We start from the raw sequence: 17,377 nt of genomic DNA, 5'->3' as shown, positions 1-17,377 counted from the left end.
ATTAACACCTGGTGGTGGCTGCATATAAACTGCCTCGTGTAAATCACTATGAAGAAAGACATTCTTAACATCCATCTGAGAGATATTCCAGGGCTTAGAAGCAGCCACAGCAATCAGAGTACGAACCGTGGTCATGTGAGCAACAGGAGCAAATGTCTCATCATAATCATATCCCTGAGTCCGCTGAAAACCTCTAGCAACCAGACGAGCTTTATATCGCTCAATAGAACCATCAGATTTGGTTTTAACTTTGAATACCCATTTACATGTGATAGGTACTGTATGGGGTGGTAATGGAACAATATCCCAAGTACCTGTGCGCTCAAGTGCAGCGAGTTCCGCAGACATAGCAGCCTGCCATTCCGGAATGAGAGAAGCCTCATGATAAGTGGATGGCTCCTCAAGAATAGAACTTGCACGTGGAAATCCCAATTTATCAGGTGCTTGAATAGTGGTGCGATCATGTAGATTGTAGCTTGGTCCAACCTGTGACTCTTTAGTAGCATTAGAATCAACCAAAACAGGAGCATCAGAACTGGCCGAGGGAGGAGGACTAGATGGAGGCTCTGGATGATTGGTAGAACGACGAGTGTAAACACGTGTGATGGGTGGTTTACATGGAGGCCTAGGTGGTGGAGACGGAGGAGAGGGTATTGGTGGAGGGTCATCAGGAGTGGATGGTGTAGGTGAAGATGCATTATCACTAGGCAAAATAGGAGGAAGGTAAAGAAATGACGTGGATTCTGTAAAAGAAGAGGATGAATGGGTAGAAGGGTTATAAAAGAAAGGACGATCCTCAACAAATGTCACATCACGAGAGACACGCATGCGACGAGTGGAAGGATCATAACAACGATAACCTTTATGCTCAGGACTATACCCCATAAAAACACATTCAGCTGACTGAGCTGCCAACTTAGTTCGCTCACGAGGTCCAAGTAGAACATAGCAGGTACATCCAAAAACCCGAAGATGATCGTAGCGAGGAGAAGTGCCCAAAAAAACTTCACCAGGGCACTTACCAGATAGTTTGGATCAATGTTTTCAAATCGAGCGATTAATCGACCTTATCGGTCCAGCGCACTCGATTAGGGTCCACGACTCGATCAGGAAGCCTAATCGACCGGTCGAGCGACTAATCGGCGACTAGAGGCGATTAATCGCCCGACTAGGGGTATTCTCGATCAGGTTTTGTAACTGGGCTAGATTGTTTGTGGGCCGGTGAGAAATTGAGAGGCCCAAAGCCCACTAGGGTTAGAACTCAAGAGAGCTCCCAGCGGCCAGCGCCACACATTCCGTCCCCGTCCGGCCGTCCCGACTCCGAGACTCCCGATTGCCGCGCTCCCTCCATAGCCGCCGCCGCCGCCACGGCCTGCCGGCGCCGCGAGCGAGCTCCCTTCTTCCCTCCGCTGATCCGCTCCCCGTCCCGACTCCGAGACTCTCCAGTCCCGACCGAGCCGCGCTCCCTCCATTGCCGCCACTAGGGTTAGGCCGCCGCTCCTCCATTGCCGCCGCCGCCACGGCCTGCCGGCGCCGCGTGCGAGCTCCCTTCTTCCCTCCGCTGATCCGCTCCCTCCGGCGAGCTGCCCCGACCCGCGACCTCCTTCTGTCGGCGCGCGAACACGAGGACGGGTGACGGGTCCGGCGAGCTCCAGAGAAGATGGCTTCGTCGTCCTCTGATAGTGCGGGTGAGCAGTTCCTTCTTCCCTCCTTTCCCTCCTCTGTTCCAGACTTCCAATGTGCCGATTTGCTTTCCCTCCTCTGTTCCAGACTTCCAGTGTGCCGATTTGCTGCCAAGCACCATTGCATCCTGTGATTCCTTTGCGTCTTGTGCAGAAGGGGAGCGGAGGCGCGCTATGGTGGAGGTTATAATGCCCGAAGCAAATGCACGCAGTGCTGGTGGGAGTGGTGACGCTGCCGACCGTCCTTCAGTGGTTGCCTCCACTGGTATTGTTGGTTCTTCTTCCTCAACTGCTCCAGATTCTGCAGCATATGCTGAGAAGGCTATAGCAAAACTGCCGCCACACCTTGCTGCCGAAGCCGTCGATCCGAAGAGGAAGGCAAAATCCAAAGACCCGGGATGGAAATTTGGGTGGTGGCCTGATCCAACAAAGAAGGACTTTGTGAAGTGCATATTTTGCCAGAAAACTATTCCTGCCGGAATCAAAAGGTTTAAGCAGCACCTTTCTGGTGGGAGTGCTGATTGCATCAAATGTGAACATGTGCCCGAATTAGTTTCGAGAGAGATGGATGCTTACTTGAAGAAGAATGCACGGAATGTGGTTGTGTCAATGCTATCGGATGAAGAAGGTGATGAAGCAGCGGTTGGAGAAGGTGAACTTGAACCTGAACCAAGTTGTGGGGCAAAGGTGAAGCAAGCAAAGAAGAGAATTGTTCAATCGGGCATAACATCATTTGTTGTTGCTGCACCAACAAAGCCACAAACTCAAAAGCACTCAAGGTCAGTGAGTTCATTGCTTTGCAAGTCCCCGGAAGAAGTAGTGGCAGAGAGGCATAAATCCAAAACCTCTCAATCTACTCTTGAGCATTGCACCAAAAAAGGGAAGGAGGCCAAACAAATTGTTGATGACCATGCCGCTGATTTCTTTTCTGAGAATAATATTCCATTGAACGTCATCAACTCAAGAAGTTGGGAGATATTGCTCGAGTCCATTGGGCAGTATGGTCCGGGCTACCGCTCTCCATCATATCATGAGATGAGGTGTCCTTTGATTGACAGGGCTGTGGACAGGACAGCAATATTGAGGAAGAAGCATGAGGAGGCTTGGAAGGAATATGGGTGCTCACTTATGTCCGATGGGTGGACCGACACAAGGCAACGTCATTTGATCAATTTTCTTGCCAACAGTCCAGCAGGCACCTTCTTTCTTGGTTCTGTTGACGCTTCAAGTCAAGTTGCAAATGCAACAATGTTGGCAGATTTGTTGCAGAAGGAAATTGAAAAGGTTGGGAAGGAACATGTAGTGCAAATAATCACAGACAATGGAGCTAACTTCAAGGCAGCTGGGAGGATTCTTATGGAAAGGATTCCACATTTGTTTTGGACACCTTGTGCTGCCCACTGCTTGGATCTGTTGCTGGAGGACATTGGTAAGATCAAGGAGTTCAAAACTTGCATCAATAATGCAAGGAAGGTGTCCAGATTCATCTACAAGCATGGGAGACTTATTGACCAAATGAGAGAGAAGATAGGTGGAGATCTTGTGAGGCCAGCTGTGACTCGCTTTGCTACCTCTTTTCTCACTTTGGCAAGTATGCATAGGAACATGAATGGTTTGAGAAATTTATTTGTTAGTGATGAATGGCATAATACTAAGTTCTCCAATACTACAGAAGGAAAACAAGTGGAGAATATTGTTCTTTCAATGCCATTTTGGAAAAATATTGAAGATTGCCTAAGAGCTTCACAACCACTTCTCATTGCTCTAAGGATAGCAGATGGAGATGAGACACCAGCGGCTCCTGAGATCATGGCTGACATGGATGTGGCAAAAAACACCATAAAGGAATCTTTGAAGCACAATCCAAGATTACTTGCTGAGGTACTAGAATACTATGGGAAGAGATGGGAAAACCAGATGGAGCAAAAACTCTATGGGGCTGCCCTATACTTGAATGCAGCCAAGTTCTTTGCCATAAGGGACCAAGACAGGAGACAAGCTGCAAGACTAAGATCCATGTTTAATGATGTTATGTGGAAGATGATAAGTGATGAGGATGAACAAACAAAGATTAGTAAGCAAGCTGATGACTACGAAAGGTCCGAAGGAGATTGCTTCTCAAAGCAAGGAGCAATAAGAGATAGAGATAAAAAAAATCCTAGCAAGTTTTCAGGAATTGTCTCCTTCCTTTCCTTTGTCCTTCTTTGTTGAAGCTAATGAATATTTCCTTTGTGTTGTAGTTTGTTGGTGGGGTTCATATGGTGGCCTAGCATTCGAGCTCCAAAGTTTAGCAAAAAGGATTATTAGCCTTTGTTGTTCTGCATCTGGGTGTGAACGTAACTGGAGTGTGTTTTCTAATGTAAGTATAAGTATTGTAAGCTATTAAATGTTGATTTGTTGTTGTACATCTGATCTGATCTGATCTGAATTTGCTTTTGTATTTCTTTTGTTGCAGATCCATACCAAAAAGAGAAACAGGTTGGAGCACAAAAGGTTGAACAAGTTGGTGTATGTTAGCTACAACCGGAAGATGGAAAATAGGTTTCAAAAAATTAGAGAACTTGGTTCCAAAGGAAAGAGAAGCAACCCTCTTGCTTGACGAATTTCAATGGGACAATGAATGGGTCTGTGAAAGTGATCCCGTTCATGAAGGTGATGATGGTAATATTACTTGGAGCAACGTGGATGAAGTTATCGGTGCGACGGAAGGTCTCCAAGGTCGACACTTCCCTAGGGCTGCTGCTGCTCATGCGAGTTCTAGCGCTGCCTCTGGTAGGATGATGACATATGTTTCTAAGAAGCGTCCAAGGAACCAACCAACTCCAACTCCAACTCCAGTTATCCCTGAAGATGATGACGGTGATCAACAAGATGAAGCAATGGAGGAGGATGACGATTCTGCTGCTGCTGGAACTGAAGAGGATGCAGGCTTCCATTTGAATGATGATTTACTAGAGTAGAGATTAGAGATTTATCATAAGCCTGGCCTAGTTGGCTTTTGTTATGTATTGAACTATGTTTTTGGCTTTGTGTTGGACCTGGACCATTGTTGCTTTATCCTTCATTGCTTCTTTATTAGTTTGGTTTTGTACTTGTTGCTGCTGGCCTGCTACTGTCATATAGTGCTCTAACTTGTTAATTCTTTGTTATTCCAGCTTCAACAGGACAACAGCAACAAGTCAGCAAGAATATGGAATTATGGAGTTTGCAAAGAGGATCAGGAGCTATGGATGGAGTATGGATTATGGAGGACAAGGAACCAATTTCAAGTAAGTCACCATTTGCTCTATATTCAGTAATCAGTACTAGACATAGAAAACTAGACACTTTCTTGGCCTGAAATATATATGAGAATATATACTAGTAGTTCAATACTTAACTCCTATACTATATTAGAATATATATATACGGATTCTAAATGTCCTGGACGACTAGGGGACGACTAGGGTCGATCAGACTCGACTAATCGACCCTAGTCGACGACTAATCACGATTAGTCGTCTGGTCCGCCCATTGTTCGATCAGACGATTAGGCGATTTAAAAACATTGGTTTGGATGACGGTTGTCTGTTAATAAGATAAACAGATGTGGAGACCGCTTCCCCCCAAAAGTGAGAAGGAACAAAGGAGGCAATGAGAAGAGTCCGAGCAGTTTCGATGATATGACGGTGTTTGCGTTCAGCTACACCATTTTGAGGATGGACACCAGGACATGAGAGCTGAGGAAGAGTACCTTCAGATATCAGAAACTGGCGAAAAACGTCAGACAAATATTCTCCACCAGAGTCAGAGCGAAAATTTTTAATAGAAGTGGAGAATTGAGTATGAACCATGTGAGTAAAAGATTTATAAATAGAACATAACTAGGACCGGTGTTTCATAAAGTAAATCCAAGTGTAGCGAGAGTAATCATCAACAAAGATAACATAGTATTTGTGGCCACCTTTAGTAGCAAAAGGAGCAGGGCCCCATACATCTGAGTGAATAAGATCAAAGGGTCTAGCAGAGTGAGAGACACTAGAAGGATATGGAAGCTGAATCTGCTTTCCAAGCTTACAACCCTTACAATGAAAATTAGACTCGACAGATGTATGACCTAAGTAGCCCTGATGTATTAGTGTGGACAAGTGAGACCCACAAAGGTCACCAAGTCGATGGTGCCACTTCGCGAAGGATGCTGGGGAGGATGATGAAACGGATGACACACGAGCAGCAGAAGAAGGAAGACGCAAGGTGTCCAAAATGTAGAGGTTAGAGGCACCCCTACGGCGATGGCTAGTCCCAATCACAGTCCTGCTTTGACGATCCTGAATAAAACAAGTTGAGTCATCAAATCCAATAAAACAATTATGATCAGCAATTTGGCCCACTGAAAGAAGATTCATGGACAACTGAGGTACACAAGAGACATCAGGTACAGAAAAGTTAGGATTATAAAGAGAACCCGATGAGTAATATAACAGTGTGTACCATCAGCTATCTGAATAGAAGCACCATCAATGATTGGCTTGCAGGTAACCAACTCAGACTGAAAAGATGTCGCATGAAAAGAGGCACCAGAATCAAGAACCCAAGCTGGCCGAGAGGCATTCATAGGTGAAGCAGCAGCAATAGAAACAGACCCATCTCGAATAGTGGAAGAAGTACCACGGCCACGAGAAGCATGAGAGGCCCGGCGAGCACGATACTCAGCTAATTTCTCTGGATGTGTAGAAGAACAATTTGCAGATACATGAGTAGTCTTGCCACAATGTCCACATGGCTCCGAAGAGGTACCTCTAGGTACATTGACCCGCTGAGAGGCTGCCAACACATTATGAGGCACTGGCACAGAGGAGAAAGAAGACATAGACTGCAGGCGTGTCTCTTCAGCAAGTAATTCAACCAAGGCTTGGTCCATGGTTAAAGTAGATGAATTATGAAGCAGCCGAGTACGAATGGAATCAAATTCTGGCTTCACTCCCATGACAAAACGATATGTCAGAAATCTTTCAATGAATTTGTGTGCTGGGCAGTCAGCCGTAGTGCACACATCCACCATGGAGGTCAAGGAACTCATCACACGATTATAAGCAGAATAATAATCATCAACAGACATCACCTTGCTCAATGACATGAATTTGCTGCATGAGATTATGGAGAAGAGCACCACTGTCCTGAACATAGCGTTGCTTTAAGGCAGACCATATTGCCTTAGCTGTTTTAAACTTTCTGAAACTCATAATCATATATTGTTTAACACTATTAACTATGGCAGCCATCACCCTCCCATCATTAATTTGCCATGTGTTGACAGCACTAGCATTCTTGCCATCCGATTGAAGCTCAGGTGGGTCATCAGTTAAGTGAGAATAAAGACCGTGACCCCTCAAAGCAGTTTCAACACAAAAGGACCACTCCGGATAATTTGAACCATCAAGACTGATATTAATAACAATGGGACTGAGCTGAGCCATGATGAAAATTGTAAGAACAGATAACAGCAAATAGAAGAGCCACAATTACAAGCACTTAAGCAGCTAAACCAGAGACGGACGGCCAGAACAGAGCAGCAGCAAATAGAGGTGGACGACTTCCGAAACAAAGGAGCCGCACATCCCCCCTGCCGCAATAGACAGATGGGGCGTCGAGAAGAGGAAACAGGCAGCAGCAACCAGCAGCGGAGGAGTCGCGACGGGCGGCTGCGACGGAGGCGCACGGACAGAGGGACGACGGCCACGCGACGGGCGCGGCAGATGGAGCAGAGTGTAGCCGCGCGACGGGCGGCGGCGACGGAGGATGGGCTCCGCGTGACCGGCGGGGCCCCCGGCAGTGTCCGCGACGGGCGGACGGCCGCGCGGATAGAGGCCCACGGCAGCGCGACGGGCAGCCCGAAAGATGATGGCGGCAAAGAGGATGATGGCGCGCACGGGGCAGGCACGGCGGACGGGCGACGGTTGAAAAAAATGGATCTAGGGTGGATGCGGAGGTGACGCTCCTTACCTTAACCCTACCTGGTTCCATGTTACCTTTAGGGAAGATGACCAAGATTGGTGATGCAAGAGTCCTTGATGTGTATATGTACAGCAGTGGCCATATGGGCCTAGAGAAGAATATGGGCTATGGCCATGGGCCTAATATAGATATGTTGCTCAACAGACACTATCTCTGTTTTCAAGGCGTCGCCTAGGCGACAAGGCGGTGGCGGCTCGCCTTGCTTAAGGTCTCGCTTTAGCCCGCCTTAGCTCGCCTTAGCCCGCCTAGGCGTCGCCTAGGCGATAAGGCAGTGGTGGATCGCCTCGCCTCGCCTTACCGCTTTAAAAACATAGGACACTATGTTGTCGTTGCCTGATGCACATGCACCATGGTGAAAAAGAAAATTCCTACTAGTTGGCTAAATTTTACCATGTAAATTACATTAGATTCCTTCTATCCAATGGAGAGTACACTAGGGTTAATTCTAACCTAGCTTCGGCAAGGACAGATAGAACACTGATGCCTATATAACCACATACATACTAGATTCTGAAGTTAACGCTGGCCCTTGTCCTATAACTCGTAAAGTTTGGAATCTCTAGTTCTGTTCTTGAAAGGATTTAACAGACTCTGTGCAAACAAATTCAAAACTCTGATCACCATTCTGCACAAAAATATCTAAATTTACCGGATAAAAACTGTATTAGTAGATTTATCACAAATAAGATGTTTTCAAATTGTTATACTACTAGTAATTTATAGTAAGATATATTCAAGCAATGTAACAATAAAATATAGTATATTGGAGACTATGGGACTAAAAAAAGGACAAGTTAAAAAGGAAGGAGAATTGAAGAAATCAACACATTGTGTCACAGCTTAAATGTTGAACACACATTTTGTGTTACGACTCAACAAATCCGTAAGCTGACAAGTAACATTGCCGCTACAGAACTACTTAATTCAACAGGATGTGTTACGACTCAACAAATCCTTAAGCTGACAAGTAACATTACCGCTACAAAACTACTAAATTCAACAGGTTAACGTATAATGGAATAGGATTCACTTAGACTCCCACATCCATTTTGTTTTGTACTTTCCTTTTTCCACAAATTAAATATAGAACGGCAGAAGGCTTTTATATCTCTGCAAGTGGCCCAGTATTGACTAATACTAATGATCTTAGGAATTTCGTCATAACTTGGTTTCCTATCCCATATGTCAAAGCAAACTTTAGAAATACAGAAAGTGTGAACAATGATGTTAGAGCTTACATATGCCAAGTTTATTCAGGAACTTCAGAACATTTAGCACTTTGTAATCAACCACTTCACATTTGACTTCCACTGTTTTAAGAAGCTCTGATATCACATTTGATCTCTCTGTTGGATCAGGGCTTCCTTTCATTTGTACATTACTTTTGGGTCCCTACAAAGTATATGAAGATATTTGAAACATCAAACAACAATCTACAACAATTTTAAAATATAGCTGCTGTATATCTAGAAATTGTATACCTCGCAAAATAGTTGAAGAGTGAGCTTCTCTAAAACCGGTGAATGTTCAAGGATACATGTAAGAGCATTGAAGTCATCAGGCACACACCAGTATTCATTGAGTGACAAAGCCTTCAAGTTACTAAATATTGGGCAACATTTCAAATCCCTTCTGAAGATAAACTGGGTATGCAAAGATGATCAAACCCACATATTAAACATGATTAATTTAAAAAAAGGGGGAAAGTGAAGAAACAAACTTAACATAATTTTATGATGTCAAGCATAGCATACCGTTTTAGTGTCAGAGATTAGCACCAAACTCTGAGCCTCTGATAAACCCTGGAGAAGCACGCAGCCAGTATCACCATCTACCCCATAACAACTAGGACAGTCCTTATCCTCACAGTCCCCAGAGTCAGCATGATGACAGAAGTCACCATCCATACCATCAATTCTGACAACTGCCTCCACTAGGGATGGCATTCTGTCAAGAAAAGGAACCCCGCCATAAAAGACCTCAAGCCACAATGAAACAAGATTTGGGGCATAAACATGAATGCGATGATCCACATTGAAACCACAGTAGCCAGTGATACTTAGAGACTTCAGGGATCGCGACGATATCCTATTGAGGTCAAGTATGTCACATTCTTTTTATCTGTATGACTTCCAACGCCGGGCAGCTAGAGAAGTCAACGAAGCTCTGATTGAGATGTAGAGCAGAAAGCTCTAACCTCTTCAGGTGTTGGGGTCAGAGGCAGGTCATCCATATAAAACCGTCTGCTCCAACAGTCCATATTAAATCTGATATCGAGGCTGAGCACCCGAACTCTACACAACTGAACATGCCGGATCCAGCGGTGTATTCTGCACATGTCATCATTGTCATCGTTTATATGAAGCAAGGTGAACTGGCACATGTCGAGAGGCGAGCCTCCGCGGAGGAGGAACAGATGGTCCACAAAACCCCGGAGCTTCTTCGCTGATACCGCCTCATTCTCAGCGCTGCCCGAGATACGGAGGCCCGTGGTGTACCTCCAGAGGTGGCGCCAGCGCCGGGCCAACACGCACATCCGCACGGCCTCCTGCGCCAGCAGGAAAGACAGCACGTGGTGAAGGACTTCGTCTGGGAGCACGTCGATGCTGACACGGCCGCCCCCCGGAGGCGCCGCCCTCCGGCCCTTTCCGGCCTCCCTCATCGGAGGCATTCCGTCGAACATATGGCGGGCGTCGATGCTGCTGGTGCAGGGAACAACCAAGAAACGCTCAGACGACGCAAGGTGTTCGTGGCATATCGGGCAAGTGAAGATACAGCCTCTTCGATGGGTGGGAAGCACCTCACCTTGGCTGACCGGCGGCGACTTCACTGGCGGCCGCAGCAACGGCACCGAAGAATTGGAGAGTCCGCAAGGCTAGGGTGAGTCTGCACGAACCAGATGGATGGATCTCGCGTGGCGGAGAGCCCGGGGCGTGGAATTGGAGAGACAGGGGGCGAGGGGGCGGGGTGGGGGGGGAGGGGAGGGGCAGAGGGGCGGCAGGAGTTTCAGGTCGCCATGAGCGGCAGCATTGGATTTCAACCTTCAGCGTTGGGGTGGGGAAAGGAAGCCGAGATTTTTTTTTTTTGAAGGAAGAAAGCCGAGATTTTTTTTAAGGAAGAAAGCCGAGATTTTGCGGACACCAGGGCTGGCCGACTGGGAACTGCTCGCATCGCCGAGACACCGACGAGTGGGCCCCTTGTTAACGTTCATCGGATACACTGGTCCCATCCCACCTGTGCCTGTACGGCTGCACCGCATTGCCCCCGGATACATCCTCTCACAATGGGATAGTGAAGCTAGAAAAATTTATGTCTCACGACGGAAAAAAAAGCATTGATCTACTATTCTAACTCTCACAATGGGATAATGAAGCTAGAAAAATTTATGTCTCACGATAAAAAAAATAGCATTGATCTACTATGCTACAGTGTGTATCAAAGGTGGCACCGAAGTTATCTACAAACGTGAGAGGGCTCTCCCGATAGAACTCGATCGAAAGTCCTCAGCACCCAGCTCGCTCTATCCGAAAAAATAAAAATCCCTCATCATGTTCCTTTGCTCGCTCCCGCCCCGCACCCCGTCCCGTCCCACCCTCTGCCAACCTCCCCTCGTTGGCATCGGCGACGCCGATGAGGATCGCCCTCCTTCCACACTTTACCTCCCCCTCTCTCCCCTCCCCTTCTTTACTCTAAATCGTGCCCTCCCTTTCCGCCTCCGTCCCGGCCGCCACCTCACCGATGTTGCTGCCAGCAAGGACTACCCATAGTCACAGGATTCGGGGTCGATGCCTCGTCCCACGACCCGGGATCGCCGTTCCGATTCGAGGGTCGGGGTCGAAGAGAATCAGTGTCCCATTCAAGATTGGATCGCGTCCCGGTTTGAAAGGGGTCGCAGCCCCATTGTTTGCAGATTTAATTGGGATAAGGAGGTTAAGGACAGTGGATTGGTGTGGTTTTTGTTAGAAAATGAGCTGAATACGTGTAGCATGGTCGAAATGTACTCTTTTATACGTTTCTTATATGCTTGGGCAGATTAATTTCTTCATTAGTAGCACATATATAGTTTTTGTTTTTATAAAGACACATGGACCCGAAGATTTCGACCCCGATGAATCAGGGTCGCGTTCCACATAATAATTTATTGTTCCATAGAGGAATACCCCCTTCGTACCACAATTTTATAAAGTGACGACCCTCGACCCTCGACCCCGTTCCTCGACCCAGTCGACCCAGAAACTTTGTGACTATGGGACTACCCTCCACCCAACCCAACCCACCCCTCCCTCGTCCCCTCCCTCTCTTCCCATTGCCTCCATTCAGCAGGAACCATGCCATTGCCATTATCATCGCCGCCAGTTGCGATGCGAAAGAGACGACGGCGGTGGCGAGAACCCGAGGACGGCGGTAACGGTCCGACCCAAGGGCGGCGGCGCTAGGATTCGGTAGAGGGCGGGAGGCGGTGGTCCACACTAAGAGCAGTAGCGCGCGGGGTTCGGCGGGGGTGGGAGGCGACGGGGCCATGGGCGAAGGGGTGGGCGGTGAGATCTTGATGGGTGGCGGCGCTGTAACGACCCATCTCTGATAATGCGAGATTGAAACGTCAAGTGACCATAATGGGTAATTTTGTTGCCTAAGTTGATATTGGGTTATTATGGAAAAGTTAATGCGAAGTGTGTACCTTGCCATGGAATTGAATTCGAAGGTTTAAATGGTGTTTTGATCATGTTTGAAAGCTCTGGAGTTTGGAGAAGCACCACAATTTAGCACCATCAACGAAATTGTCAAGTCCAAAAATTGTGGTGAGTAGCCAAGTTTAGAGGTGAATAAAACAACGTCGTATGCAACAATTTTGTACAACATGTACCCAAGTAGAAACTTGGATATCCAGGCTTCACAATGATACTATTTGCATAGATGAAGAATGGCAAGAAGCTATTTAATTTTGAAAGAAAAAACTGCTAAATGAAATGTTTCTGCTGAAATTCTGAAACTGGTTTGAAACAGCCATTTTTAGTGCAATTTTTGACTAGCTTAGAGGCAGAATTAGAGGAGGTGCCTGAAAGGAAAAATGTATCCTAATATTAGGGCTACAACTGTTGTTTTGGGAGATTTCAAAGTTTACTAGTAAAAGTGGGATAAAAAGGAGCCTGAACATGAGGTTTTCACTCGAGTTCAAAAGAGTAAGAGAGGAACAGAGACAGGGAGCCGAGCTCGAGTCTATCCAGTCAGTGAAGCTGGCGGCAAAGCTTTGAATCGGGCCACGCGTTGATTTGGGCTTATGCCAGAAGATAACATGCAAGCATGAGGTGGACGAGCCAAGGGCGGTAATAATTTGAATAAGAACTGCAGTAACAGGGTTCCATCGTCATCCTCCCGCCATCCTCATCCCTCAACCTCACTCTCTGTTCTTTGCCGATTTCTCCACCCTCACGCGTTCTTGGTTCCATTACTCGCACACGCAGCATCATCAACTTCCCCTTGAGCGATTTTGAGTGCTCCGAGCCTTTGCCATCAACCACAGCCGCCGGCCCGCCGTCATCTTCTTCCTCTGGTCACCGTCGTGCAGAGAGCCTAGGTTACCAGTGAGCACCATGATAGGGGTTCGATTTGCTTGAGTTAAGCCGTGTTCTAGGTGTTGTAGGGATGCTAGGTGCTTGCGCAGCAGGAGGTTTTCTGGGTGCGGCTCCAGGGATCTCGGAACGGCTCCTCGCCGCCGCCGTGCCCGCGTGCCATGGCGGGCGCCGTGGAGGTCCATGCTCCAGCAGGTCTGGGCCAGGGCTCGGGGTAGTAATAGGTTGCTGCGGATGTGGGGGTGCTCCCCAGCGTGGGGATTTGGCCGGGGAAGGCTCGGAGGTAGCCAGCCATCACCGCCCGAGCTTGAGCTCGGCGCCGGCCATGGCGGGCGGCTGCGGGCAAGGCAAGAGAGGGGGATTGTTGGGGGGGTTTAGGCGCGGAGAGTTGGGGGTGCGGGGGCGCCCCTGGGGGCCGACTTCAGGCCGCCGGGGTGCGCCCAGCCTGTGCGCGCGTGCAGCCAGAAACAGGGGAAGCGCAGTTTGTAGAAGAATAGAAGAGTGGAGGGGGTTAAGTGAAAAGGAGGGGGTGGTTGAGAAGGAAAAAAGAAAAAGAGGGGTTTTGTGCAAAAGATTGTGTTAACTTTGTTTTTAGTGCTAAAAAATTGTTTTATTATCCAAAAATTATGAAATAAATTTTGTTAGATTTCTTAAATTATTCTCTATTTAATAAAAATGCAAAAACCGTAGGTTTTAAATAAGGATTTTGATTTATTTATTTAGTTCCTTTATTCTTAAGAGATTTAAATAAATAACTAAATCCCTATTTCTTTTAAAATAAAATTTTGGATAACTCTTTAATTATTAATAGGTATAATTAGGAATAATGAATAGGAAATTTAGGTTTATTTTCTTAAGTAAAAATAAATCAAGTAATTTTAATTAAATTTAAAGACTTGTTTAGACTTAATTAAATTAGAATTAATTGTGGTAAATGTTTTTGAGTGTGTTTATTGTTGTATTACAACTTTTAAGCGGTTTTAGGTTGCAATTCAATTCTTTCAAATGTTTGCATTCATGCACTAACATTATTTCACCACAACTAGAATCCGAAGTCGTGGACGTCAACTTAGAGTATATCGAGCTACCGCCCGAGGGACCGACCGGAGAGGAGGAGGTGATCGTTATCGAGCACGAGCCCAATTCCCATGCCGAGGCTCCGCCTACCGAAGCAAATCAAGGCAAGCACCGGAGCAACTACACCTACTAATTTCCTAACTATTGTTACTATTTTATGTTATTGCACATGAATGCATAAGTCTAGGAGTTGTTTGAAACCCATTTGATGCATGTTCAACTTCCTTGATTTAAGGACATCTTTGCCACCTTCTCAACTAGTTAGATCAAACCAAAGGGTCTAAAAGAAACCTACACTAAAAGAAACAAAAGTCTAGATATTACTCGGAGGTTCACTTAATGAAACCAGACAATGGTTGATGATGGGTATGGTGGTCGTTGAGTACAGAGCAGAAGAGGAGTTCTAGCTCTATCCTCACTTCCAAAGAAAGAATAAGGAACTTGTTGGCAGCCAAAATTAGCAAATACCGAAGGCCGACCGGTCGGGCCGACCGGTCAGATCGGTCTGGCTCTGTGTAATCCGAGTCTGGTTAGATTTCCTTTGTAGAGTCCATTTGTAACCCGATTAGGAAGGGGTACGTCCTCCCCGGCCTATAAATATAAAGGCACGGCCGATTGAGGTCCTTCTACCCAATCGAATCAAAATCAATCTACTTTTTATTTTTTCCTGAAACCCTAGCTTTTCCAACCTTTGTGCTGTTATTTGCTCGTCTCTATGGCGTTCAAGGGCGTCTTGAGTGGCCTGCCGATCTCAGGACAACCCTAGAGCTTCGAGCTCCAACGGGGTCCCTCCCGAGCTTGAGGTTCTAGGTCTCGCGGTGTTTTCTGCGTCCAACTGGTCTGACCGGTCATCGGGTTTCGTCGCTGATGATCGGTCTGACCAGTTGCCACGACCGGTCGTCGGGTTTCGTCGCTGATGATCAGATCGTTGAGATCCGCGCATTCTAGCTCTTGTGTGTTGATCAATTCTGCGTCAATATACTTTTTGGCGACTCCGCTAGGGACAGATCTTTATTCATCGGACGCAATGACCGGTGACAAGATTAACCCCTCCAAGGTAGATTCCACTCCAATTGATATCAAGTATGAAGACATGTCTGAGGAGAGCCGCAAGCAATTCGAGGCTGCGCTCCAGAAGGAGTAGGAGGAGCCCAAGAAGAGATTACTTGCATGCTATAGGAAGACTCGGCAAGGCGTGTTTCAGAAGGATAAGTTCGTCATGCCCACATTCACACCGCCATCGCCGAACCCATCTACTACGGCTACAACTGCTGCTTCATCTACTTCCACTCTATGCGATGTAAGTTTTACATTCGATTCCATTAAGCAGTTTGCTGAAGGCTTTTTAGGTAGATTCGAACAGTCGCAAAAGCTTACACAAAATTTACTTATCGATTTGAATCTACAAAATAGGGGTAAGAAGCCTATTAATAATTATTCTAACTTTACCCCTAACCCTAGTTTTTCGGCCGCACCAGCAGAGAATTATCAGTATGGTATGCCGCCGAATTTTTTCGTGGGACAGACGCCCCCGCCAGGTGCAATTCGGCCGTCCAGGGCCAAACCAGTCACTCAGACTGGTCAGACCGGTGCCATGGTGCTCGGTTCTGCATCACAGCCACATCTCGCGCTTCTTCCTACTTCGGTTGGCCCTAGCCTAGAGGAAGAATTGGCCGAGTTTGTACCGTCGTATACCACGAAATCATACGACGAACCTCCATTTCCTCAACCATTGCCCAAGGATGTTTGGGATGATTGGCTCAAGGCAAATCCACAATATGCCACACAAATGATGTCCACTACTGATCCTGCGACACATCGTTTTGGCCAAGCATCTACCGGCAACTATGAAGCCGATCTTCTTAGGATGAGATTGGATCTGGCCAGCATGTTCAAGTCTAAACTTGATTTAGACGTGGGTAGGAGTCGGCTTTATCAAAGGTCGTATGTTGATGCTTCCAATTTGATTCCTTACCCCGCTGGTTGGCGTGTTCCCGATTTTGTCAAGTTTAGCGGTGATGATAACCGGTCCACTTGGGAGCATATCAGCCAATATATTGCTCAACTTGGGGAAGCTGGTTCTAGCAAGTCTTTGCGCGTTCATATGTTTTATTTGTCTTTGACTGGAACGGCTTTCTCTTGGTTTTCGTCGTTAGTCCCTAATTCGATTCATTCTTGGGATGAATTAGAGAAAATGTTTCATGATCACTTCTATAGTGGGGATAACGAAACTAAGTTGACAGATTTAACATCGGTTAAATAGGGTAGAGATGAGTCTATCCATGAATCCTTTAAGAGATTTAAAGATATCAAAAACCGATGTTTTAATTTGTCACTTTCTGAAAAAGACTTGGTTGATTTGGATCTTGCGGATTTACGTTCTAGATATAGAGAGAAGCTTGATGGTTCGAGTTTCTATTCTTTAAATCAGCTTCAGGTAAGAGCTTTAGGCCAAGAGACAAATTTTAAAAAAGGAAAAGGACACCTATAAGTCGCATCGTTCAAACAAGCATATTGTTGAATATGATTTCGATTCATCGGACGATGAGGATAAGGAGGTGTATGCTATTGAGTTTGTTTGGCCCGCCTCGGCCAAACCATCTACTTGTACATCTGTTAAGCCGACCCAAAGGAATTGGCAAGAGGAGATGAAATTTACTTTCGATGTGTCCAAGTGCGATCGCATTTTTTATGAACTCCTAAGACTTGGGCATTTGAAAATTACTCATGTTATACCGCCGCTTGAGGAGCTAAAGCAGCGTGCTTATTGTAAATTTCATAATTCTTCATCTCATGCAACTAAATGATTATAATATGTTTCGTCGACAGGTACAATCGGCCATAAATGAAGGACGATTGACCTTTTCGGAGATGAAGATAGACAAAGCTTTGTTCCCAGTTCACACCATTGATCTCAATAATGCAAAGGTACTCATTCGGCCGTATCAAGCCGAAGGGGCAAAAGGCAAGAATGTGATCATTGGTGATGACCTGCCGTTGACTGTTGATAACAAGATTCTGGCCAGGGAGGTGATTCAGGAGAAGGCTCCTGAT

General features: G+C 46.4%; 1 protein-coding gene across 1 annotated transcript; it reads left to right on the top strand.

Moving 5' to 3' along the window:
• Positions 1-1,608: 1,608 nt before the first annotated feature.
• On the top strand, positions 1,609-4,776 carry LOC120643912. Its single transcript, XM_039920426.1, has 3 exons — positions 1,609-3,843; positions 3,923-4,041; positions 4,138-4,776. The coding sequence occupies exons 1-3, from the start codon at positions 1,857-1,859 to the stop codon at positions 4,279-4,281; spliced, it is 2,250 nt and encodes a 749-aa protein (XP_039776360.1). The 5' UTR covers positions 1,609-1,856; the 3' UTR covers positions 4,282-4,776.
• Positions 4,777-17,377: the final 12,601 nt, after the last annotated feature.

Source organism: Panicum virgatum, chromosome 8K, assembly GCF_016808335.1.
Source record: "Panicum virgatum strain AP13 chromosome 8K, P.virgatum_v5, whole genome shotgun sequence".
NCBI lineage: Eukaryota > Viridiplantae > Streptophyta > Magnoliopsida > Poales > Poaceae > Panicum > Panicum virgatum.
The sequence above is the reverse complement of the archived record's forward strand: the minus strand, read 5'-3'. Positions and strand labels throughout refer to the sequence as shown.

Excerpts from the sequence above, each read along its gene's own strand:
- LOC120643912 (XM_039920426.1), top strand. The coding sequence starts at position 1,857 with ATGGTGGAGGTTATAATGCCCGAAGCAAATGCACGCAGTGCTGGTGGG. Across the intron at positions 3,844-3,922 it reads TAGAGATAAAAAAAATCCTA|TTTGTTGGTGGGGTTCATAT; the intron begins GCAAGTTTTCAG and ends TTTGTGTTGTAG. Across the intron at positions 4,042-4,137 it reads ACTGGAGTGTGTTTTCTAAT|ATCCATACCAAAAAGAGAAA; the intron begins GTAAGTATAAGT and ends CTTTTGTTGCAG.